Source organism: Pantherophis guttatus, chromosome 4, assembly GCF_059756535.1.
Source record: "Pantherophis guttatus breed Tessera chromosome 4, ASM5975653v1, whole genome shotgun sequence".
NCBI classification, from domain to species: Eukaryota; Metazoa; Chordata; class Lepidosauria; order Squamata; family Colubridae; genus Pantherophis; species Pantherophis guttatus.
In genome coordinates, this window is record NC_142066.1 from 24,734,980 (window position 1) to 24,759,778 (window position 24,799).

At 41.1% G+C, this 24,799-nt stretch overlaps 1 protein-coding gene across 2 annotated transcripts in view; it reads left to right on the plus strand.

The window, feature by feature from the left end:
- SETD1A (SET domain containing 1A, histone lysine methyltransferase) overlaps positions 1 to 23,777 on the plus strand; it is a 31,401-nt gene extending 7,624 nt beyond the window's left edge. For both annotated transcript variants that reach the window (XM_034419818.3, XM_034419819.3), the window contains exons 4-20: positions 598 to 693; positions 1,505 to 1,775; positions 1,896 to 2,002; positions 2,448 to 2,668; positions 2,823 to 3,870; positions 4,629 to 5,540; positions 6,157 to 6,333; positions 7,508 to 7,595; positions 8,017 to 8,150; positions 8,589 to 8,661; positions 9,425 to 9,700; positions 12,309 to 13,763; positions 16,115 to 16,284; positions 17,641 to 17,751; positions 18,462 to 18,581; positions 20,118 to 20,255; positions 20,758 to 23,777. In XM_034419818.3, coding sequence (XP_034275709.2) covers positions 598 to 693; positions 1,505 to 1,775; positions 1,896 to 2,002; positions 2,448 to 2,668; positions 2,823 to 3,870; positions 4,629 to 5,540; positions 6,157 to 6,333; positions 7,508 to 7,595; positions 8,017 to 8,150; positions 8,589 to 8,661; positions 9,425 to 9,700; positions 12,309 to 13,763; positions 16,115 to 16,284; positions 17,641 to 17,751; positions 18,462 to 18,581; positions 20,118 to 20,255; positions 20,758 to 20,931 — 5,571 coding nt within the window. In that variant the 3' untranslated portion in view covers positions 20,932 to 23,777. The remainder of the gene's footprint in view (positions 1 to 597; positions 694 to 1,504; positions 1,776 to 1,895; positions 2,003 to 2,447; positions 2,669 to 2,822; positions 3,871 to 4,628; positions 5,541 to 6,156; positions 6,334 to 7,507; positions 7,596 to 8,016; positions 8,151 to 8,588; positions 8,662 to 9,424; positions 9,701 to 12,308; positions 13,764 to 16,114; positions 16,285 to 17,640; positions 17,752 to 18,461; positions 18,582 to 20,117; positions 20,256 to 20,757) is intronic.
- The last annotated feature ends 1,022 nt before the right edge of the window (positions 23,778 to 24,799 follow it).

The window sequence follows — 24,799 nt, forward strand, 5'->3', positions numbered from 1 at the left end:
TTTTCTACTATTCACTGTTTTTCTTCCTGTACAGAATGTTAATTTCACATTCATCATAGCCTGTGAGGTTTTTCTTTATTAAACATTACTTTACCTGGGTATGTCTCCAAGCAGCAGAACTAATAGAGACAAAATAATTTCAAAGACATTGAGAACCTGGAAAGAAAATTATTCCAGAGTGATTTTTAAACCTTTTGTCAAGTTTAGTGCCTTATATATTTGACATTTGTGAATCCGTATACAGGTAGTACTTTATTTATGACCACAATTGTGAACCAAGCTTCCCAACTTACTAAGTGATACGGTCATTAAGTGAGTCATGCTTGATTGTATGACTTTTTTTTTTTTTTGCTGCAAATGATGTGTTGCCCATCTCACAATAATATTAATCTGGATAATGTACAATAGTTATGTTTATGTTTTAATTGTTTAATGACTTTAAAAGTTTTATTTTTAATTCTGTTTTTATTGTACACCTCCTAGAGTCAGATTTGTGAAATGGGCAACTATATTAATTTGATAAAAATCAAGAACTACTTAATGCCATTTTGTCAATAAGGCTTTTGAATCATCATTACTTTCTAATCTTTTCTCAAGGATTCAGGTCACACTCCTGTAAAAGTTGTGCAGGATCCGAGACATAGGAAATGGTCCAAAACCAGAGATCTTTCTCTTCCTGTCCCAAAGTTTAAGGTAAGCTACGCTTACTTGGTTATAGATCATTTTTCTCCAGTTCTCTTAAAGCTTCGAGATCCATTAGCACAACACCAAGTATTACACCTGTATTCCTTGGAAATGCATTCTGGGATTTCCTTTCATTTCTAAAGATTTCCTCAGGATAAAGAAGGTTGAAAGATAAGAGTAAGTTGATAGGGAAACTGAGCCCTGTCAATTTTAAAAAGTAAGCTTATATATCTGCCTCCTTTGGCATTGATGCTGAGATTGCTACAGAGCTTTTATAAAAACTAAAATTTTCAAAACTGAGCAAGAACAGCAATAGTGGCTCCCAGGTGGGTGGACCATGTTGTTGCATTTTGTTAGACTTTCTGTATTTCTTTTGGATGCATTTTGGTAAAATATCAATGGATAATAAATGTGTGCTTCAACTGTAAAAAATAGAAGAAGAGAGTCTTTCAAAGAAGTACAGGATATCTTCAGAGGCTGTAAATAAAGGATATCCAAAGTGTGTGAGTGTATATAAAAGTGCCCATTTTAGTTTTGGAAATTACTGCCAGGGAAATGGTAATAAATTGTATTTGAAATAATATGATAAGGGATTTAAATGGAGAAATATCTGCTTCATTTACTTCAAGGGCCAGACACCTGGACCCAGCTGACCGAAGTTTAGTCCAGCAGAACTGTGATTTCTGAGTCTATCCTTATCAGCATTCTTTAAAATTTTTGCCATCTGCCAGTTGAATATTTTCTTACTTATTGGTATGTAACATAACTGGAGGTTGATTTTAGCTTCCTCATCCCATCTTGATTTCTGTTGTTGCTGCAGCTAGATGAGTACTATGTGGGCCAGATCCCTCTGAAGGAGGTGACTTTTGCCCGGCTCAATGATAACATCAAGGAATCCTTTCTGTGTGAGATGTGCAAAAAGTATGGTGACATTGAGGAAATTGAGATACTGTATAATCCAAAGAATGGTAAGCACCTGGGCCTGGCCAAGGTGCTCTTCACCAGCACAAGGGGGGCGAAGGAGACAGTCAAGAACCTGCACAACACTTCAGTCATGGGCAACATCATCCATGCCCAGCTTGACATCAAAGGTAATGACTTTCCTTTAGTTGTTTTCCTAATTTAGTATTCTCCTCCCTCCCCCCTTCCCCCATTTTGAATGGCATCTGCTTCCTATAAACTGGTGGGGTTTTTTTGTTTTGTTTTTACAGGTCAACAACGTATGAAATATTATGAACTGATTGTGAATGGCTCTTTCACACCCCAGACCGTCCCAACAGGAAGCAAAATGCTGAATGAGAAGTTCTCCGCTGATTCGGTAGCTTTAGAAACTTATTTGAATCTACTAGATTAGTTTAGGTTCCCCTTTTTCTTCACAAGATCTCCCCTATAGGTTTTAAGACTTGCTCTGTTTAAGAATTGTTTGATCGCCCAATAAGAGAAAAATTCTTACTAACTTCTGCTTTCTTGATACAACTAGGCTCCCTTCCCTCTGCTGAACTGCATTCATTGCCTATCTGCAACTCTCCTGTGTCCTATAGGTAGTAACTGATGCCTTGCTTTAGGTAGCACAGTCTTCAATTTTGCCATATGTGCATTTTGGTAAATGAAGTAGGTGAGCTAAAAAAAATGTTAGGTATCGTCTAAGACAGATGCTTACCTATTAGGCAGTGTGGCATGAACGACATGGCTTTGCATTGCACAAATTTGAACTCTGGGCAAGAAGTGATATCAAGCGATTGTCAACATTATTCTTTTTATAGTCAGAATCTCGAAGACACCATTCAGCCAATTCATTGTACCCGAGTAATGCAATGCCTTTAACCCCCGGGAACGGAACCCCTTGTTCTCAAGACACTCCATACTCCAGTGGCCGACAAGACACACCTTCTTCCTATGGCCAGTATACACCCCAGTCCCAGGGGACTCCATATACCCCTCGGGGAGGAACTCCATATTCACAGGATTCTGCCTACTCTAGCAGGTAAGGGTTTCTTCTCCCCCTCCCTCCCCCCACTTGAGACAAAATTTGGGGAAATGATCTTAAATAGTATATGAGCTTTTCAGAGCCAGTTCATTGGTGGGCAGAAAAGATGGGCAGGTGCTCATGGAACTGCTTCTTTTTTTTCCTTTCCAAGGCAAGGGACCCCAGGCTACTCAAGCTACCAGCCAGAGTCAACGTCATACAAATCCTCTCGGCATGAGAACAGCTTTTCAGACTCGTACTTCCGCCGGCACTACACATCATCCTCATCCTCATCCTCTTCTTCATCTTCCTCCACTCACTACCGTAGCAATGACCATCACTACCCCCCTTACAGTCAGCAGTTTGGCAGTGGCGGCAGCAGCAGCAGCAGCAGTAGTGCAGCCACAACCAGTAGTAGCCGATATCAGCGCCTCTCATCCACCTCAGGGCGATCTTCCTCCTCCTCTTCCTCTCATCGCTCTCATCCAAGGGAGGACTCTGGCTTCCATTCCCGACACAGAGAACGTTCTCAACGGGATGATCCTACTCTTCCATCTACCGTCACCACCACTACTCCTTCCACCTGCGTTGTCACTGCAGCTTGCTCATCCTCTGTGACAACAGCATCGGAAAGCATTCAGTTCCAGAACAGTCATGGTTTTGCCCAGCAGAGTGTGGAACACTTCCCAGCACCCAGTGTGCTCTACCCATCTTACACAGCCACCCCAGAGCCCTTCTCTGTGCCTGCAGAACCCCATGCTGTAGATCAGGACTACCGGCTGCTCCCCACAGCAGAAACATTTGCAGCCAACTCCCTTCCTCCCACAGAATTTCTTGCTCAGGAAACTAAAGAGAACATCAGCCCAGCGGTGACCGTAGCCCCAGCGATTGATGACCGATCTCATTCTCCTGCTGCGCAGACCTCACCAGCCCGGTCTGGTTCCCCTGTCCCTGAGACTACCAATGAGAGCGTACCCTTTGCTCAGCACAGCAGCTTGGACTCCCGGATCGAGATGCTCCTGAAGGAGCAGCGGTCCAAGTTTTCTTTTCTCAATTCAGACACCGAAGAGGAAGAGGAAGAGAAAGTGGGGACCAAGGGAGCAGAGCCACATGGCCCCTGCACCCCACCACCACCTCTTCCAGTCAGCTTTGAAGATGTGATGCCAGCAATGGATGTGGCAGCAGGAGACGAATCCCCGAAGGCTAATGGGCAAGACAGAGTAAGTTTTCAGGATTTGGAATCTGCTTTTTGTTTTGTTTAATAGAATTGATGTGAGTAGTTCTCTATTGGCAGTCTTTGAACAAGCAATCTTCTGGTGCAGAACAGCACCATTCACACAGAAGAATGTTTCAGGGCTGATGTCTTTGGAAGTTTGCTAAAGCACAAGTGGTTTGTTTTTTTTAAGGATCTAGGAAAAACTCCTAAATGGGCCTGAAAGAAATAGTATGTTTAGTGCCCAAAGAATATTAGGACAATAAAATGGAGCAGCCAGAGAATAGTTTTATTCTGCAATTTTGAACACAAGCCTGCTAGATGCATAGGTGTACTTTTCCCCTGTCTGTATGCACTGAAAACTTTGCAGTTTTTAAGTGTATATAATGTGAATTATTTTAATAGTATGTTAGCTTAATTTGCATGCTTATCAGATAGTAATTTTGTTGATCTTGCAGATAATCAGTTCTTGGGAACTGAATGGGTTACTTAACCCATGTTAAGTTTAGAACTAGAAATCAGACTAGTAACCTTTTTGTAATCAAGTATTTTAAAGTTTGGATGATGTGGCTCTGTTTTTCTTGATTTTTAAGCCGAGAATATCAGTAGCTTTATTAGATTGGGCAGATGAGGAGAATGCAGGAATGGGGAATATTTTGCGAACTGAGAGTTGATTGAACTGCCTTCAGGTGAATAGCTTATCTGCCCAGTTTATTCACTCTATCACTTTCTTTGCTGTTCTCTTTCCTTCTGATTCTTAATCAGGCATCTCAGCAGTCTTCAGGTGAAGACATGGAAATTTCCGAAGATGAAGCCGAAGTTGAGCCTCCAACTCCTGTGGCAGGGGTGTCCGACCCACATTTTTCTATTATGCCATCAGTTCTGGGCCACATGCAATTGGGGGTGTCCTCCTTTACTTCCCACCATCATCCAGAACCACCACCCTCTTATCCAATCCAGCCTCTCATGTCCGTCTCCCTCCCTCACCTGGCGGGTAAAACCCATTCACTCTCTAATTTTGGCCAAGTTGGTCCCCGGCTGGGTCATCGCCTGTCCGATTTCAGAGGACGAGCAAATGTGGTGGGTGGGGGCCGTGGTGCTCCCCACATCTATGACTTTGTCAACTCCATGGAGCTCATGAACCGGCTTGGCAACCAGTGGGGTGGGATGCCCATGTCCTTCCAGATGCAAACCCAGATGCTGAGCCGCCTTCAGCAGCTGCGTCAAAGCAAAGGCCAGTATGAGGATCCTTTCTCCTATCACCGGGACGCGGCTTCTTTCTGTGGTCGTCCTCTGTACGGTGCTGGGTACTTACTGGAGCAGGGCAGTCACCACTTCCAGCGAGACCAGCTTTTCATGCAGCAGCCATCAGCAGTTGGGACCTCAGAGCAGCAGCAACAACAGCAGCAACAACAACATTCCTCAGAGCAGCCGCCTCTCCCCCCTCCACAGAGGCTGCTTGATTTCCGGACAGCTCCATGGGGATATCAGGAAGAGGTGGCTCCGCTCCCACCACTTCCTGAAGATCCACACGCCTCTGTAGTGGACAGTGTCCTTGCAACCCTCATGCAGGAGATGAAGAACATCATGCAGCGAGACCTCAATCGCAAGATGGTTGAGAATGTGGCTTTCAACACCTTTGACAAGTGGTGGGAGTGCAAAGAGGAAAAGGCCAAGGTGATTTTGGGTTGCCACCCATCTGAGGCAAATTGGAAGGAAATGGGAGATAGGTAGTCCTTGACTTACAACAGTTAATTTAGTGATGGTTGCAGGGTCTCAGAGTCACGTGATCCATGTTTGTGACGTTCTGACAAGAAAAGTCAATGGGGAAGCCACTTAACAATTGTGTTACTAATTTAAGAACTGTGGTGATTCACTTAACAAATTTGGTGAGAAAAGTCATAAAATGGAGCAAAATAACTACATATTTCTCACGTAACAACATAAATGTTGGGCTCAATTGTGATTGTAAGTTGAGGACTACCTGTATTGTTTATCTGAGTAGCTTAGCAATATTGGGCCTGAGGGGAAGGGAGAGCGAAAGAGAGAGAGAGAAAGACAAAGACAATAGTATATAGGCATATAGGTTGGCAACCTTTATAAGAAGTGAGTTCTTTCATAAACTTTGAGAGTAATAAAATAGTTCTCAGACTTTAGTTCTGTGGGCCAGCTTACTACTTTGGAAGACTCTTCTATTGTGTACCTTCCTTTATTCCCCACATCCAGAATGCTATTTTCTTCCACTATGCTTAGAATCATTCTATAATCAACACTGCAATCTTACTGTCTTTAGCCTTTCCAGAACACTGTTAAACAGCTAGCCAAGGAAGAGGAGAAGGACAAAACCAAACTGAAAGACCCTGCCCTTCTCTCCCTAGTGGATTGGGCCAAGAGTGGTGGGACTGGTGGCCTGGAGAGCTTTGGCTTTGGGACTGGCTTTCGAGGAGTCCTCGGGCTCCCCTCCTTCAAGGTAAGGCTTGAGATACAGATAGGCTTAAGATACAGAAGGATTTTGACAAACTTGAACATTGGGTGCTATATCTGACAATGGTGAAAAAAGTAAGTTTCTACATTTAGGCAAGAAAAACAAAATGCACAGGTACAGTATATGTGGTACCTCGCTCAATAGTAGCAACTGTGAGAGGGATCTTGGAGTCTTAATGGACAACCATTTAAATATCAGCCAGCAGTGTGCAGCAGCTGCCAAAAAAGCCAACGAAGTTCTAGGCTGCATAAATAGAGGGATAGAATCAAGATCACGTGAAGTGTTAGTACCACTTTGTAATGCTTTGGTAAGGCCACACTTGGAATACTGCATCCAGTTTTGGTCACCATAATGTAAAAAAGAATGTTGAGACTCTAGAAAGAATAGAAAGAGCAACAAAGATGATTAGGGGACTGGAGGCTAAAACATACGAAGAACGGTTGCTGGCATTGGGTATGTTTAGTTTAATGAAAGGAAGGACTAGGGGTGACATGATGGCAGTTTCCCAACATCTCAAGGGTTGCCACAAAGAAGATGGGGTCAAGCTATTCTCCAAAGGACCTGAGGACAGGACAAGAAGCAATGGGTGGAAACTAATAAAAGAGAGAAGCAACCTAGAACTAAGGAGAAATTTCCTTAGAACAAATAATCAGTGGAACAACTTGCTTCCAAAAGTTGTGGGTGCTCCAACAATGGAGGTTTTTAAGAAGAGATTGGATAACCATTTGTCTGAAATGGTATAGGGTTTCCTGCCTAAGCAGGGGGTTGGACTAGAAGACCACCCAGGTCCCTTCCAACTCTGTTATTCTATTCTATTCATTATTAGATAGTCTTGGACTTACGACCAAATTGAACCCAAAATTTTTCTTGTTAAATGAGGAAGTTGTCAAGTGAGTGCAGTATTGCAGGCTCATTCTGCTGACTGCCAGCAGTTCAGTTTTCACCGGCTCAAGGTTGACTCAGCCTTCCATCCTTCCGAGCTCGGAAGGTCCCTTTCAAATCCTATTCTATTCCATTCCATTCTAAAGGCCAGGGTATTTTCTGTGTTTGGAAGCCTGTACAGAGTGAGACTCATATTTCTTCAGGGGCAAATGATTTAGTTTGACTGCCATCTGAAACATCCTCTACTCAGGAAACTCACTGTTTCCTTTTGCCGCAGGTGAAAAGGAAAGAACCATCTGAAATCTCAGAGTGCATTGAAGTGAAGCAGCCCCGCCCTTCTACTCTTGCCGAAGAGGATGAGGAAGGTACGTTGCCTCATCTCCAGATTGTTGTTTATACTCTTTAACCTTTTATAATCAGCAAGAGGATGACATTTTTTATTTCCTTACAAAGCACCGGTATCTCTTGTTTTAGCCAGGAAAGTTTCCATGATCTGAATAAAAACCAGTCTGTCCCTTCCTCTGGGTTACAGTCTGAATAGATGTGATGCAGAACTGGATAAAAAAAAATGAAACCAAGATAGGTTTGGCCAGCTGTGATGGAATGGGCCGCCCAGGGAGGTTTAGAGACTACCACCCGCTTGAGAATGCTAATGTTGCTTTTCCTCATTGGTCCATTGGTCTCATTGTCTTGGGAGAGGCTGAGCCTACATGGCTGCAGCAGGAAAGAGAGATGAAGTTCCTTGGTGTCTCTTGCTTAATTTTGCCTCTCTATTCCACTTTGCAGATAAAAAATCCTTACAGATACCCAAGACCTCCAAGAGGGACGATGAAAGGATCAAAGGTCCAGGAAAGCGTCGAAAACTTTTTTGTTTGGACAGTGAAGGAGAGGAGGCATCTGAGGACTCTTCCTCAGAGAAGGTGAGAGGAAACTAACATTGTTTGAGCTGCTCCTGCCAGCATTATGTTCATGTATTCTTGATATTTTTTTGGTTGTCCATGTACAGTTGGTTCCCACCACAAATTAGCTTGGAGACAGTTTGAATGTGTATATGTTACAGAAGGCTTAGCTTCTGTAACACATTCACATTGTTACCCTTGTGTGCTTGGTCAGATGGCGTGCTGATTCCCAGGATAACTTTAACTCCTTTCTTTTCTTGTCATGCTTCTCCAAAAAAGCCTCCCAAAGGAAATCATTCCCCTGCAGAATTCAGAATAATTTTGCAAGCCTTAAATGTCGAGATAAATCTACTGCTGTGTGATTTGGAAATTCTAGCCAGACTTTGCTATGGATGCATTTTGGGGGATGAGTGGATAATAGGCTTGTCATTGAGGAACTTTTTATCACCATCTTCCTAGGAGGAAGAGGAAGGGCGTCATGAAGATGAACAACGTGCCAGAGGACACAGCAGAAAGAGGGAACAATCTGAAGGTATTTTTCAGTTAATAATTAATTGACGAGACCTCATTAGCTGGCATACATGGTGACATTCCATTATCTACATCATCATGCTAATTACAATAACAATTTGTTGATACCTATGGAGGTTAAAGCTGGGCTTAAATTGAAACTGTTTATCTTGTTTTGTTGTTGGGGTTGTTTTTGTTTGTTTTTTGGTTTATTGTCCGCTGTCTGGAGAGCTGCAGTGGGTAGCCAGGTAAATTCTTTAAACAAATCATTTCAAATTCTTAGAAATGTGTTTAATAAAGCTTTTAATGAATTCACTTCTTCCAAATGTGCACTTGCCACCTCCACCACTCCAAGATTATCTCCCCTCCATTCTTATCATTTTCAGAGCATTTCTCTGTCCCACAAGTCAGCAGGACATCAGCACTTGGCAGTGTTACTAATACAAATATATCCATGTGCTACTCACTGCTTAAACTGATTAAAACCCCAAACTAAACTCAGTGTACAGTATTCAGTTTGGGCCTTATTTATTTTCCTATAAGTGTATAAAAGAAAATATTTTGCAGGTATTTTCCATTCAGAAAGAAGGACAAAGAATTATCCAAGTGTCTAAAGTCTGGCCTTCCTGTTTCTTCAGTTTTCTCACATTGAAAAGTATTGTTTTCATTTGAAACAATAACAGTAATAATAATGGAATCCTGAGAAAGCTAAATTCTGGACCCGTCATCATGCAACATGTGGAAAATCTTGGAATTATTTTATTTGTTCTTTATCCTTGGCACAGATCGTGATAGCGATGGTTCGTCCAAGTATTCACCTTATGAAGAGTCTGACGAGGACAGTGACAGCACCTCTGATTCTGAAAGCAGCTCTTCTTCCTCATCTTCCTTGTCATCTTCGTCATCATCTGACGAGGATGAGGTTGAGAGCATGGAGGAAGTAGATGATTCTGCCACAGATATCCATCCATCGGAGCCATTGGGACGCACAGAAGAAAGAATATGGCCAGCAACAGACATTGAGATGGGCAAGAAGAAGTCAGAAGCAGCTCTGCTTCAAGGTGAGATGCTAAGCTCTGGGTTTCCCTCGGAAAAGCCTATTGGTCCTTCCAGAATGAAGGTTGAGAAATGGGGAGGACAGCAGTTGCATCTTATCACGATTCCTGTGCTTTGAAGCTAGGAGCAATCTGCCCTGTTTGCAGCCACTAATTCAAAAACAACCTCCGGGTTTGTACACATGTATGCTGCCCCTAGGTGACTTAATTCTATATTGCGGTTTTTGGTGCCACTTTTCTGCCGATAACACTTAGTTCTATCTTTCTGCACCAGACATTTCCAAGTGTTTTTCTGATACTGCCTCGGAACTGATATGCCCAAGATTAACCCATTTTAACTCTGGCCTCTTTGTATGAGCTTTCAGTGCCCATTGACAATGACATAATCTACCCTATTGATCAGAGATAAAACCTTAATGTTCTCTTTGACATCTGTCTTTCCATCTTCAGTTTGTCACCAAATCATATGGCATCTTTTTTTTTTTACACTCCTATAGAAATTCTCATGTCTCTCTTTCACCTCACCATCACTATTGTTGCACCTGGAGCCCTCACAGCCTAAGATCCTTTTGACAGACTAATAGATGCTGGCCATGCTGAATGATTGATAACAGATCAGCCTAATTAATAATAAATTATCATGAATAGGAATAGGGAGAAGGGTTCATTTTGCTTGGACATGATGATGTTAAGGGAAATGCAAAACATTCCAAATGAAATGTGGAATGTTTCATACAAATAGTCCTCGACTTACAGTTCGTTTAGTAACCTAAGTTAAAATGGCACTGAAAAGTGGCTTAAGACCGTTTTTCACATTACAACCGTTGTAGCATCCCCATGGTCACATGATCAAAATTTGGATGTTTGACAACTGATTCATATTTATGATGGTTGCAGTGTCCTGGGGTCCTGTGATCACCTTTTGCATTTACTAATTTAAGAACTGTAGCAATTCATTGTGGCAAGAAAGGTCGTAAAATGGATCAAAACTCATTTAACAAATGTCTTGCTTAGCAACCTAAATTTTGGGTTCAGTTGTGGTCATAAATCAAGGACTATCTGCATTTGAAACACCAAAAGGTTACACTCAGAATGGCTAATTTTTTTGTGCAAACTAGCTGCTTTGACTGTGAAATAAGTTATTTTAACCATGAGGGTGGAGGTTCATTCTCTGAGCTTGTGGGTTGGTTTCCAAACATTTTGTTACCAGGCTAGATAACATCTTCAGCAGAATTTAGGAGACGTCGGTGTCCCCAATTTCCCTGTTTTAACTGTGTTAGAAGTGTTTGATCTCAAGACAAGTCTGAATTGCTGGAATGTTGTACACACCCATCATGGTATTGATATGATTTTGCATTAAAGCCTTACCCAGGAGAAACTATGATTGCTTTGATTGCCAAAACAGGGATTACAGTAAGTTATTGCAATCTAAAAATGATATTTAAGGGAGGAAATCTTGGTAACTTGGATTATCTTGGGTAATTTAGAACTGGTCATTGTGCCTCAGGTTTCTTTAGAGGATCCATTTGGTTGTTTCTTTGACTGCCTGTGGTATTCTGCAACACTAATGGAATGTGGGGAAAGGGGGGAAGAGACGCTGCCTAGGAAACAATCAGACAAGAGAGGGAGGAGATCCCAGTGGCTTAACAGTCAGAGAAGAATCTTAGAAAAGACCCACTCTCATAAATTGAATAGAATAGAATAACAAAGTTGGAAAGGACCTGGAGGTCTTCTAGTCCAGTGTTTCCCAAACTTGGGAACTTCAAGATGTATGGACTTCAACTCCCCAAATCCCACAGCCAGCCATGCTGGATGGGGAATTCTGGGAGTTGAAGTCCACACTTCTTAAAGGTCCCAAGTTTGGGAAACACTGTTCTAGTCCAACCCCCTGCTTAGATAGGAAACCTTATACCATTTCAGAGAAATGGTTATCCAACATCTTCTTAAAAATTTCCACTGTTGGAGCATTCACAAGTTCTGGAGGCAAGTTGTTCCACTGGTTAATTGTTCTAACTGTCAGGAGATTTCTCCCTAGTTCTAAGTTGCTTCTCTCCTTGATTAGTTTTCCACCCATTGCTTCTTGTCCTGTCCTCAGGTCCTTTGGAGAATAGCTTGACTCCCTCGTCTTTGTGGCAGCCCCTGAGATATTGGAACACTGCCATCATGTCACTCCTAGTCCTTCTTTTCACTAAAATAGACATACCGAGTTCCAGCAACCATTCTTTATATGTTTTAGCCTCCAATCCCCTAATTAATCAAGCAAGTAAAAGTGGCATCGGGAAGTTTTCTACGTTCAGACTTGCAAAATTCTCTTGATGTAGCCTTTCAATAAAGTAGGTTTAGTTCATCTAGTTGTGTTATCTGTCTGCTTTACCCGGAAGGGCTGACTGACACCAATTCAAAAGCATCAAGACTCTTCCTGTCCTGCTTCTTTAATGTTAGCAATCTAATATTAAAATCCCCATTTAAATAAATAGACCAATCAAGAATCCATAAATACTTTTTCTTTTTGTCTCTTCATTGCTGAAAATAAAAACTTTTTTTTTACATCTTTATACCTAGCCCCGAAAGGACTCGTTAAATCACTAACATAAAATTTATCTCCCTCCTATAGGCCATGTTGTTGAGGAGAAGCCTACTTTACCTCAGAACGATACTTTGCTAGTCCCAGCAACAGAGGAGAAAGGTGTCTGGACAGCCCCAGAAGAGCGAACACGACAAGAAGAACGACCTTCCTCGCCCATCCCACTTCTGCCGCCACCCAAGAAGCGCCGGAAAACGGTGTCCTTCTCAGCTCCTGGTGAGGATGAAGGGACCTTGGAGAAGCCCCTGGAATCAGCACGTTTGGGTCTCCTAGCCCCACCACCCCCACCTCCTCCTCCTGTCCCTGCAGAGGAAGCACAATCTCCATTAGTTCCTGTGGAACCCATGCTACCACCCCAAGTGTCCTTAACCTCAGATGCCCCGGCTCCAGTCATGTGCCCCTTGCCTCCCACAGCCACCCTGTTAAAGCTAATGGCTCCTCCAAGCCGCAGGCGGGAGCCGCCAAAAGCCAGTCAAAGGACAATCAGCAACCTGCCAGCAGACCACGCTTCTCTTGTAAAGTGTTGGTCAGAGGATATGCCAACCGGTCGGTCCCGAAACCGCTCTCGCTCCCGAAGCTCAGAACATTTGAGGGTACCACAACCCCCAGAGGAAGATAGACTGCTCATGCGCGAGCAGATGGGGGCTTCCTCACTACTGGAGCTGGCGAATCAGCCTGACCTGACCATATTGGCAGATGTGGCTCTCAAGATGCCCACTGTTGCAGGTAGAAAGGATTTGGAGGAGACCTCAGATGAATCTCAGGAGCCGAAGCGTCTGCTTCTGCCACCCATGATATCCCTTGAAGTCAGCAGCATCTTCATGGAGCATAACTATGCCATGGCAGTGCGTGCAGCACCAGTCTCCCGGAAACACGATGAAGCAACGCTGCTTGGTTCTGCTGACCTGTTGCAGATGGACATATATAATGAGCACATTAGTGAGGTTCTGGAGGCTCCTGAGGAGATCGTGGCAGATGCCAATGAAGTCAGAACTGAATCTGAAGTGGGTGATCTTCTGGCACTGGCACCTCCCCCTCCCCAACCTCTTGAAAAGCCTAAGGTACCTGCTGTCCCAGACCAGCAGCAGCCACTGAAGAAACTTCCATATGGCCTAAAGGAGGAGGCCGTAAAAGATCCAGGAGCATTATCTTTTGGCCTAGAGAGTCTGTTCGCTTCTGAGAGTGAGGAGGAAGAGGAGGAAGAGGAAGATGATGACGAGAGCCTTGACAGCAGTGACGAAGGGGAGATTCGTAGGAGATCTCTGCGCTCTCATTCACATAAGCACACCCCTGCCCAGCCCCCACTTCCACCTCCAGTCTATGAGACACGCAGTGAATTTGAACAGATGACAATCTTGTATGACATCTGGAATTCAGGGCTAGATTTTGAAGACATGAAATACTTGAGGCTGACGTACGAGCGCTTGCTGCATGAGGACAATAGCACAGACTGGCTGAATGACACTCATTGGGTCCAGCATACCAATATCCTTCCTGAAATATGTGTTAGATTTGTGGGTAGGCTGTGGCTCTCCTGTACTTGTTTTGAAAGGATAGCAAACCTGCAGATTTCCAGGTGCCTCTGTGCTACAGTTTTCAGTGTTCTTCAGCACAGGCCAGGCTGGGAATTGTAGTTCAGCATATGGACAGCTTCTCTATCCCACTTTAGCACTCTCTTATCACACCATCAGCAGAGATTTCTGGGTATTATATTTTGTTGAGTTCTCCTGGGAATCCTTTGTTGCACATTCTAGTCCTCTTCCTTCTTTTCCTTCAAAGATCTGCAATTCTCTAGGTAGAAGGATTGGCTGTTAACCAAGATGGAATCTGCAGTGTCAATACATCTAGGGCAGGGGTGTCAAACTTGATTTCATTGAGGGCCGCATCATGGTTGTGTTTGACCTCGGACGGTGGGCAGGGGGAGCAGAGTGGCATGTCCAGCTTGATGTCACTCGTGTTGGGGGCATCTGTTGTGACCAAGTGCTAGGCAGGACCTCCCTCAGACCCTCATTCATTATAATCCTTCCTTCCTACCTGCCTACCTACCTTCTTCCTTTCACTTCACTCTCCTTTCTTCTTCCTTCCCCATTTTCCTTATTTTTCCTTCCTTGCTCTCTTCCCATTTTTCCTTCTTTTTCTTTCCTCTTTCCTCTTTCTCTTTCTCCTTTCTTTCCTTCTTGCATGCTCAAAAGGGGAATCATTTTTTTTAGTTTGCTTTGCTAACCCTCTGCCAGTGAAAATGGAGCTTGGGAGGGCCGTGTGTGCCCTCCATTTTTGGCTGCGATGGCCTCCTGCAGCCCTCTGCCAGCAAAAACTGAGCTTGCCCCCCTCCCTGAGTTCCGTTTTCACTGTCAGAGGGCTGTAGGAGGCCGTCGGGACCAAAAACACATCCTGGGAGGGCTTTGCGTGGCTTTCCTGAGCTCCATTTTCTCTGGCAGAGGCACCGCAGGCCAGTCCTTTGCTGTTTCCAGGACGGCCCCACAGGCCAGATTTGACCGGCAGGCCTTCAGTTTGACACCCCTGATCTAGGGCTTTCTATCCTTCCTACTATATTACCTATTTTATTTAAAGGAAGTAGGAAAAGAGTTAATTTCAGATTCTATTAGACTTCATTGAGCAAACTTAATGAAATTCTATCAAACATGGAGTATACAGCATAAATAATTTTATTTTCCAAAACAACAGAACTTTTGGTGTACAAGATCATATTTAAGTGCAATGATAACTATCTCTCCTCCAGAGCTGAATATGCAGTCTCCTCTCAAAGGTGCTTTTTCAAAAGACAACTGGACTGTTTTTTGTTTGAGGAGGAAGAAGACATTTTGCTTCTTATCCAAAAAGCTTCATCGGTTTTGGTAGGATGGTGGGGGCGATTGAAGGAGTCCCTCTTTCCATCGCCCCCACCATCCTTCCAGAACCAATGAAGCTTCTGGGATGAGAAATGAAACTACTTCTTCCTCAAAGGAAAAAAAAAAACAACAGTCCAGTTGCCTTTTGAAAAAGCATCCTTGAGACAATATGACCTGTGTGACAGAATCTCCAAAGATATTCAGTCTCCCATTTTTTCTTTTTTTTTTTTTTACCAAATTGCAGTTGGTGATTGGATTGTGTTTGATGGCAAATATTGAAACTGGGATTATTTTTTACTACTATGCTAGATTCAAAAGTTTTGGACCACCTGGTTAAAACAAATTGCAGAAGATACATGTAGTTCTTATTTAGCAGCTGGCTGAATTAGTGACTGGTTTCCATTATGACTGTGATGATAAAGTAACTTTACGACTAATCCTTGCATTTAAGACCTTCATGGGTTTGTAAAACAAAGGATTAGCTGAAGTAATATCACAATCACAGTCACAGTTTCACTTTGACTGCTTCACTTAACGAAGTGGCCAGTTCCAATTGTGTTTGTTAAATTGTGTCTTGCTTGTATTTAAAAAAAACTGTCATAAAAATCAAAGATTGCAAGATTTGCATATTCAGCTTTAATGCTGTCTTAAAAACAGTAGGATGCACAATGGGGAGGGCTCTTCTTTTTGTGATTATTTACATATAAAGATATAAATTCTGGAGGGGGAAAAACGGCTGTTTTCTCCTCCCTTCCTGTTGGTCCAAGGCCTTTAAAGAAGGAGAGTTGTGTGAGCAGGAAGTATTTGGGGCAATACTTCCTGCTCATATTTGTCTTCCAATAGATGAGAATATATGTAGCTCAGGGATGAACTGTGGAGTTTTTGGTGCTCTCTGAGGTTGATTGTTTGTTTGTAGACATTTCACTACCTACCTAGGTAACGTCATCAGTTCTATATGATACTTCTCCTTGATTTCCCTGCCTCCACTCACAAACATCGCAAATCCCAAACGGAAGAGGAAATCATCTGACCTTCGGGAACATCAAACAGGTTGTGCCCGTAGTGAGGGCTACTACCACATCAGTAAGAAGGAGAAGGACAAATACCTTGACATGTGCCCAGTCACGGTGCAGCAGTTGGACACCGCTGATACCCAGGTTTGGCCCCTGTTCTTGTGATGTGCTCATCTGTTTAGCATGTTCTGTGCAGCACTGACTCCAGAATAACTCATGGAACCATCAAAATACAATGAGCATAGGTAGACCGTCACACATTATAAAGACTAGGACTGGCTATAAACCACAGTGAAAAATTCTGCACCACGATAATTCTTAAACCTTGTGCGAGAGAAGCACTCTCAACCATTTTCAGCTTTGTGGTCTAACTAGGTTTTTTTTAAATTGTGAAATTTCCTACTGGTACATTTTGTAATCATTGACAAGTGAGGTGTTAAGATTAAGATGCTGAAGATCCACCACCAGCAACCTGGGAATGTTTCTCAGCAATTCTTCAGTATTCTTAGGTTTCACAAGACATTGCTTAAAATTGTTAGCCATTTTCCTTTATTAATAAAGATTGGAACTGTTTTTAAAACTGAAAATCCAATAGCAAAAAAGCAGAAGAATGGGAAAGCAATGCAGAAGTGCAGTTTATGTGAAGTGGAAATGTTGAGTGTGCTCTCATTTTATGTCATGTCATTGCTCCAACTAATTAACCTAGTAACTATAGAAGGAACAACCTTTGTTAATGTTATTTCACGTTATGGTTCATGCATATGTTAGCCATACCATAATTTAGAAGTAGTTATGGTTCATTTATGATATTTAGATTTATTTATAGAGATTTCAGTATTTAGATTTATTTATTTATTGGCTTACAAGTTATTATTTTATAGGCATATAGATTATCAATGTATAGGAGTTAAGCCTTACTGTGTTATGGAAAAGAATACTCAAAATTGCAAAATTTAAAAGTATTACAGGTAGCTCCTAAGGCACTATCAGCATTGGAGACTATATGAAAAGCTTTAACTGTTCTCAGTATAATATGCAAATTGATAGTTTGTATGTTTATTTTGGATCTTGTGCGATAAATAGAATATGTGAGAAATTCTGGTATCATTTTTGCTGCCATAGAGCAGTATTTCTCAACCTTGACAAGTTTAAGCGATGTGGACTTCAGCTCCCATAATTCCCCAGTTAGATGTCCCAGGGAATTCTGGGAGTTAAAGTTCACACCTATTATTATTATTATTATTATTATTATTATTATTATTATTATTATTATTATTATTATTATTATTTATTGAATTTGTATACCGCCCTACTCCTGAAGGACTCAGGGCGGTAAAGTTGCCAAGATAAAGAAACACTTATCAGAGAGAAACACTGTCCACCTTAAGGCATTGTCATCTTGCCAAGGATGAATACATCCATAATTCAAAAAATAATTTTTTTCCCCTGACTGCTTCCTTTACATTCATTATTTCTAACAAGCTTGTTGTGTCTTTCCAGGGCACCAACCGCATCTTGTCAGAGCGAAGATCTGAACAAAGGCGTCTGCTGAGTGCCATTGGCACCTCTGCCATCCTCGATAGTGACCTTCTGAAACTTAATCAGCTGAAGGTACCAAAGCAATTTTATTAAGCAAATTGAAAAAAAAAATGGAAGAGAAGATGTCAACTAGGGTTGGGAGCATTGTGGATGGAAAAAATTGGGGCAGTAAACTTTAGTTGAATGATATTGCCTGATGACGTTTTCCATTAAGCGTAGGATATATTAAAGCATCTTTTTATTTAAGCAGATGAATAGTGATAATACTGTAAATTAAATAATTCTCTTTCCCCTTTTCATTTATTTTAGGTATTTTATTTTTTAATTGGCCAAAATTGAAGACACATTTCCTTTTTGGTGCAACTTCCCTTTAGAATTTTGAGGACTGATCATCCTATATTTTAAAAAAAATGATAAAATCATTATACAATCCTATGGAGGTTCTCAGTCATCCAGGTTATGGTTGCCCCAAAGGTGCTTTCTTTCAAGAGGCAACTGGACTTTCTAGTTTTTCTTTGAAGACATTTCGCTTCTCATCCAAGAAGCTTCGTCAGCTCTGAAAAAGGAGCTGAAGAAGCTTCTTGGATGAGAAGTGAAACATCTTCAAAAAACACCCCCAGAAAGTCCAGATACCTCTTGAAAAAAAGCACCTTTGGGAAATAATAAAATCCAGTTTACATGCTGGGATTTTTTGTGTACACAAGGCAATTTCTCTCAGGCAGCAGAATAAAGAATTTACACTCCATTCCTGGGGTTTCCCTCTTCCTTATATTTCCCTGCAGTTCCGGAAAAAGAAACTCCGGTTTGGACGGAGTCGAATTCACGAGTGGGGCCTGTTTGCAATGGAGCCAATCGCTGCCGATGAAATGGTCATTGAATATGTGGGGCAGAACATCCGCCAGGTAAGCAAAAGCAGTCCAACCTCTGTAAAGTAACACTACTTCTGTTTTTTAATACCTTCATCAGTCCTGCCAGATGTTGGAGGCAACAACATGATGGAGATTTTTAACGAGTAATTTACCTTATGACCAAAACTATTACTGTAATTTAATGTGTGCTGTTTTTTAATACATTGATTTTATTTAATTTTGAAGAAAAGACAGTTATAATGCTTGGAACATTAACACCTGAACATCTGCAATATTGATAGAATATCATATTCTTTTTATTTTGTTCTCTCTTATCTGCATTTAATACTCTAAAGCCCCTATGTAAGAGAATATTAAGAGTCTATTATATAAATATCACCGAATTAAAATAACAAACACAGTATACTAAAACCTAGAAGATGGAACACTAGATGATTAATATGGTTAGATTTACTAATATGTGCTAGTCCTCTATCAACATTCTATCATCATACTTTTAATTTTTACAAATGTCACTCATTTATGCTGTTTTCTAGTTTTAATAGCACTATTGTACTTTTCGTTATTCTTCATCATATTTTCTGATTAGCAGGTGAGATAGCCATTTCTAAAAGTTTTGCAGAGGCTTTTTCTTTTTCAGCCCAGTTGAGTAGTAGATAACTGGCAGTGATATGCAGAGCAGAGTTTTTCATGATTTAATCCTCATATTTTTCAAGTTCCTACTTTTGTTAATGTTTCTTTTCTGTTTCTTGCTTGAATTTTAGACATGCTTAGCTTATTTAAAAGTTTAGGGCATCTTAATTCAGTTTTTACTCTGAAAAATCAGTTCGTCATTCAGCAATGAGTTTGTGGGCTGATTCAGGTTCCCCATCCATGGAGTAGTCCAACTCATGCTTCCAGCTTCAATCCATAGCTTTTATTTTCTTCAAGCTTTAAGTGAGATGCTAAACCCTATACAGTTAAGGAAGTCCCCAGTCTTTTCATATATATGAGCCTGTTAAAAAAATAAAATATAAAGTTTGAATGGTTTCCAAGGCAGCTAATGCCATAGTTACAGATTCTTTTTTCCTCTGATGCTTCTGATTGTGATATAATATCAAGAGAACTATTTGGCTCCTATTTGGAAGCTGACCTCGTCCCTTGCCTGTCTTCTACTTTGTCATTAAATTACCTATTATTGTTTTTTTTTATAAATGGTGAAAATGTGCAGCAGCTAGAGTAGATGAAACATATATAGTGAAATTAAGGGGAACTTGACCTGAGTTTATTCATGTAAGGCTTTTAGTGTTGGTCTGTGGGAGGCACATGCAGCTAATTGGCACTAGAGGGCACTGTGAAGGCTGCATGGAATAGCCATGCTTTCTCAATGCTGAGAGCTTGTTTGGAGGATGGATTGAATAAATGCTAGCTGATTTTGCATCCACCTGAATAAAAGCATGGAGAGCACTAGTTGGAAGACTGCGCAGTTGTAGTTTGAACAGTCTCAGGACTGCCTCCCCCTCCCCTTTCCCCAAGGAAGGAGGTTTCACTTCTATTCTGAGTCTCTGCTATGCTCATTCCTTTTCAAAGATGGTCGCTGATATGCGTGAAAAGCGGTACGCCCAGGAAGGTATCGGGAGCAGCTATCTTTTCCGTGTGGACCATGACACTATCATCGATGCTACCAAGTGTGGCAATCTTGCTCGCTTCATCAATCATTGCTGCACGGTGAGTTATATGGGGATGGTCCCTGGTTGTGATTCTTGATGCTGTCTGTTCTGTGCTAAGTTTAGCCTTTTATAGAGAACATCTTGGATGGGCATGTGGCTGCATGAGAGAGAAAAGATTCTTTCAACAGACTTAGCATTTAATATATTGGCACTCCTTAGAATAGGGCAGTCTATTCTGCTCTCTGCCTAATCGCATTTAAAGTCTTGCCAGGATCAGGACTCTAGGTGTCTATCTGCACCATCAAGAAATGTCTTGGGACAGTGGTGTAGGGGAAAGGGGAAGAGCCCTCGTGAACTCATTCGCAGAATGCTGATCAATCAGGAACATACGTTTCCCTTGCCACTTCCCTGGTTCCCAGCATCTTGTTTCAGTCCCAAGTGGCCTTTGGGTTCTATTTCCTTTCTAATGCAATGGCAACCACAGAATGGAGTTTGAAAGGTGGCCTGCTGCTTTCTTTAAGAGCCTCTTCCTTAAGAGCGTCTGTCTTTCCTTTCTTTAGCCCAACTGCTATGCCAAAGTCATCACGATAGAGTCCCAGAAGAAGATTGTTATCTACTCCAAGCAGCCTATCAGCATCAATGAGGAGATTACATATGACTACAAATTCCCAATTGAAGAGAACAAGATTCCCTGCTTATGTGGCACAGAAAACTGTCGGGGGACCCTGAATTGAAACAGAAGCCTGGCATTCCTATTTATTTTGTTTGCTCATCCCATTTTTCACCAGTAGTTTAGTATCTCTTCCAACAGAGTTACGTGGGAAAGTTCTCAGTCGCCTTAAAACCCATCTGGAATCTTTTAGAAGTTTTCCATTTGCCTCTCCTCAGGTTCCTAATCAGTGAAAAATTTCCTTTTCTTCCAGTCAATCAGAAATGGTTCTCTCCTTCTCTTTTACATTGGTGTTTCTGTCATTTTTGATCCAGTTCCAAAACAGGTATCAGTTAAATACCTCTCCCTCCTTGGATTAAGAACAGCTTTAATCTTAATCGCCTATACGTTAGTTCTGCTTTTAAATTTGGCAAAAAGTTTGAGCCTCCTGTTCACTTAGGGGTACACTAAACAAAATTGATTCCCTTCAGTTTAAGGATCTTCAGCGTGTTGAGGTCAGTTAATAAAACTTTAGGAATTGCAGGGTCCAAGAAAAGCCCATGAAGGATTTTGAGACCATTCAATGTTCAATGTTCTTGAAGGGCATAATGGTACACGTAGCTAAGAGTTGATGAATCCTTGAAATTTTATAGTTGAGTTTTTTAAACCATTGGATTCTTTTATAAATCATTCTAGGTTTATTGAGATGAATATGAAAACAGTTCTGAAAGTAAATCCTTTCCTAAGTGGACTTTTTTCTGATTTTCAGAGTTTTCCCTGAATCCTTGCTAGATATAGCCAAGATTACCTGGGGATTATCACTTCCTGGTTCCATTTAGCTATATTTTTTACCATGTGCAAAGATTTGAAACTTTTCTGACTTCAGATGATTTATTCCTAATTCCATCAGCCATTTATTCTTCCAACCATACACTTAAGGTTACAATAGCCAATTCTGAAAAGTAATTGTTTGGTGCCATTCAGATCAAACCTCCCTTTCCTTGTGTTGTTTGCCTTGCAATAGGTATTGAGGAGAAAAAATCCAGAACCCACATAATTAAGGGAACTGTTTCTTTCCTACAGTTATGGCCTCAATCATCTGGCTCATAGCATAAACTAAGACCTTACCCCAACCCCCCCTCCTTCCATATTTTTTTTTTCTTAGGAGAAGAAAGTTGTGTATATATCTAGTCCAGATGGATTGGCTGTTTCTTGTAGAAACACTTGTTTACCGGTATGTAAATATTTTATTTTTGTTGTCCACTTCATACTGAAAAGAGGTGTAAATAATGTTTCATTGTATTTCCTTCTCCTGCTTTTATCTATACTTGCATCGTGCCACCCTTCTCTTTTAATGCAACATGGAATTTTAAAAAAAAATTTCTTATCCTGGAGAAAATGGATGGGGTATTGGAAGCCAGCAATGCGTATTTCATTAACCACTTATGATGGAGTCAGTTAAAACAAAAGACTTAAGGCACATCAAGTTTTTTAGCAGGGTTTATTGTTTCCAATATGTCTTCTCATCATTCTGGTTGTTTTTTGTGTATGTTTCTGAACTGCTGTACTGAGATGGCTAAACAAGCTAATCACATTTCTGGGATAAGCCTGATTGTGTTGGTTTGTCAGTTCCCCACAGCTTTTCAACTGTTTTTTGCCCATCCCAGTAACCTGGTAGCAGAGATGAACCTGTTTAGATAGTGAGAATAGGAGCTTTTAAACCAGATTTTTAAGTGTGTCCCATTTATCTCTTCTTCTTGAAAATGGCTCCTTCCTCATTGTTATTATTTAGTGAATACGTTCAGAATGTAGTTTTAATTAAAGTTTATTTCAATGTTTGAAGGCTAATGAAGGAGATAGTTAAATGACATCTTCTCACTTCATTATACGCTGGTCAGTGTTTTATGCTGAAGGTGTCTTTTATTTTGGTGGAAGTCTGCTCCAGCTTAGTTTGGGCCCTTGGAGAAGAAACTTCTATATTTTCATATCTTTTTAAATCTGTTTCTTTCACATAATGCATTAGATAAATAGCTTACACCAATAGTGGGTTCCACTTACCTTCACTACCGGTTAGGAACTGTGAGGGCTCGTGCGTGGGGTGCTTCTGCACATTTGCAGAACCTTCTGCACATGCGCAGAGCGTCCGTGATGCATCCAGGTGGGTGGGCGGAGCCTCCTGCCACCGCCACTACCGATTCGCCCGAACCGGTAGAAACCCACCACTGGCATACACCACCCCAAAAAGATTGTTTGGGGTCGTAATTTTCTTAACCAGCTAAAGAAGTGCGTGAAAACCCATTGTCTTGCTTTATAGGCTACACGGAGCTTGAAGAGACCAAAGGAAATTTTCAGGGGGGCTGGAGTTTGAATTTGCAGTGGAAGCCTTGCACAGACTTGCCAAACTCAGCTGGATAACTTTTTTGCTTCTCATGTCATGTGGTTTTATTGTCTGCATTTTCCCCCTTGCAATGTTCCTAAATGTTGAAAATAAGGAAGTTGCGGCCACCCATTTTAGCAAGGAGAAGTGGAAAGGCTAAATCACCTGAGAAAAGAGTATGGGTGAATGTGAAGTAGTATAAACATTCACACAAATATGTGGCTTCATAGTTGTCTTGATCCTAAATCACCAATCTTTCTAGGCCCTGAGGGCTGCTGAGGGCTGACTGATATCACATTCTGTAATAGCGGAATTCGTTGTTTTGTTTTAACCACATCCTTCCAGATATTTGTGTCTGGGTGATTCTGCAGCTGCTTTCTGGCTCACCCTGAGAATTGACCCTAGAAACAATTCCAACCATTTCCCCTTTTTCTATTTCTTACTTTCCAAATGTAATTTCCTCTGCTCAGATGGCTGTGCACTTGTACTAGGGACAAATGTGTAACCTACATGACTAAATTGTGAATTAAAGCAGTTATAGTTGGAATCACCTATTCCATTTAGCCTGTCCCTCAAGTCTCTGTGTAAAGTAACAAAATTTTGGCTTTGTTCTGTGATGTTTTTCTTTGGGGTTTTGTTATAAATACCCATCCATGGGCCAGTCGGTTTTGAACATCATTGTGTAAAATGTCTCATGGAATTAAGAGTTTTCAAATTCCTCCTGAATTTTGCAGTTATTAGATAAAGCCTTGATAGCTTTTGTTTGAAACTTTGGCAAGATAATATCAGTTTAATGCTACTCTGTTAATTCCAAAAAAGCTGCCTCACACACATTCCTTTAGGGTTTAAAAAATTTAGCTGCACAATTTTCCTAAATTGAGACTTTTTTAAAAGCTGACTAAATTGCACCAAATTGTTATGATACATCAAACTTCTGCTTTTTATCGGATTTAAATATTTTCCTCTGAAACTTTTTCATCAAAGGACCACAGAATATTGAATTCCTATGTTTTGGAAAAAAAAAAAGTGACCTTTTAAAAATAATATGCGTCTGCTTATTTTAGACTTGCAAGTAAAAACCTACCCGGGCTAGCCAGATGATTACAGCTGGGTATAATTATTTACTTTGCATCAGTAAGAATATGCTAAAGAATTTTGCTCAATGGGTTTTATTGCAATATTTCATCAGCATTAGTCTATTTTTTAATTTTTTTAAAAAGTGATGCCCAGTTGTGTTCTTGAGTCATGCAAAAAAAAAAAAAAAGTAATAATAATCCACACTGTTTCTCTGCATATTTCCTAGCCTGAGTGTTCCAGTGCTCAATTTATTTACGCATGGTGGCTAGTTTTCTAATTGATCATGTACTTACAATACCAACATATTTTCAAGAAATGCCATCTTCCACTTGCCTCCCATTTAATTACATATGTGCCTTTTTAAATTAGTTGTGGGAAGTTTCATTACTCTCACCTGTTCATTGTGAAAAGTAGACATTTTGGTTTTAGTGTGTGTTTCCCTTCTTGTCAAAATCTACATTGTCTCAACTGATTTACACAATCACCTCTACAGTGGTAA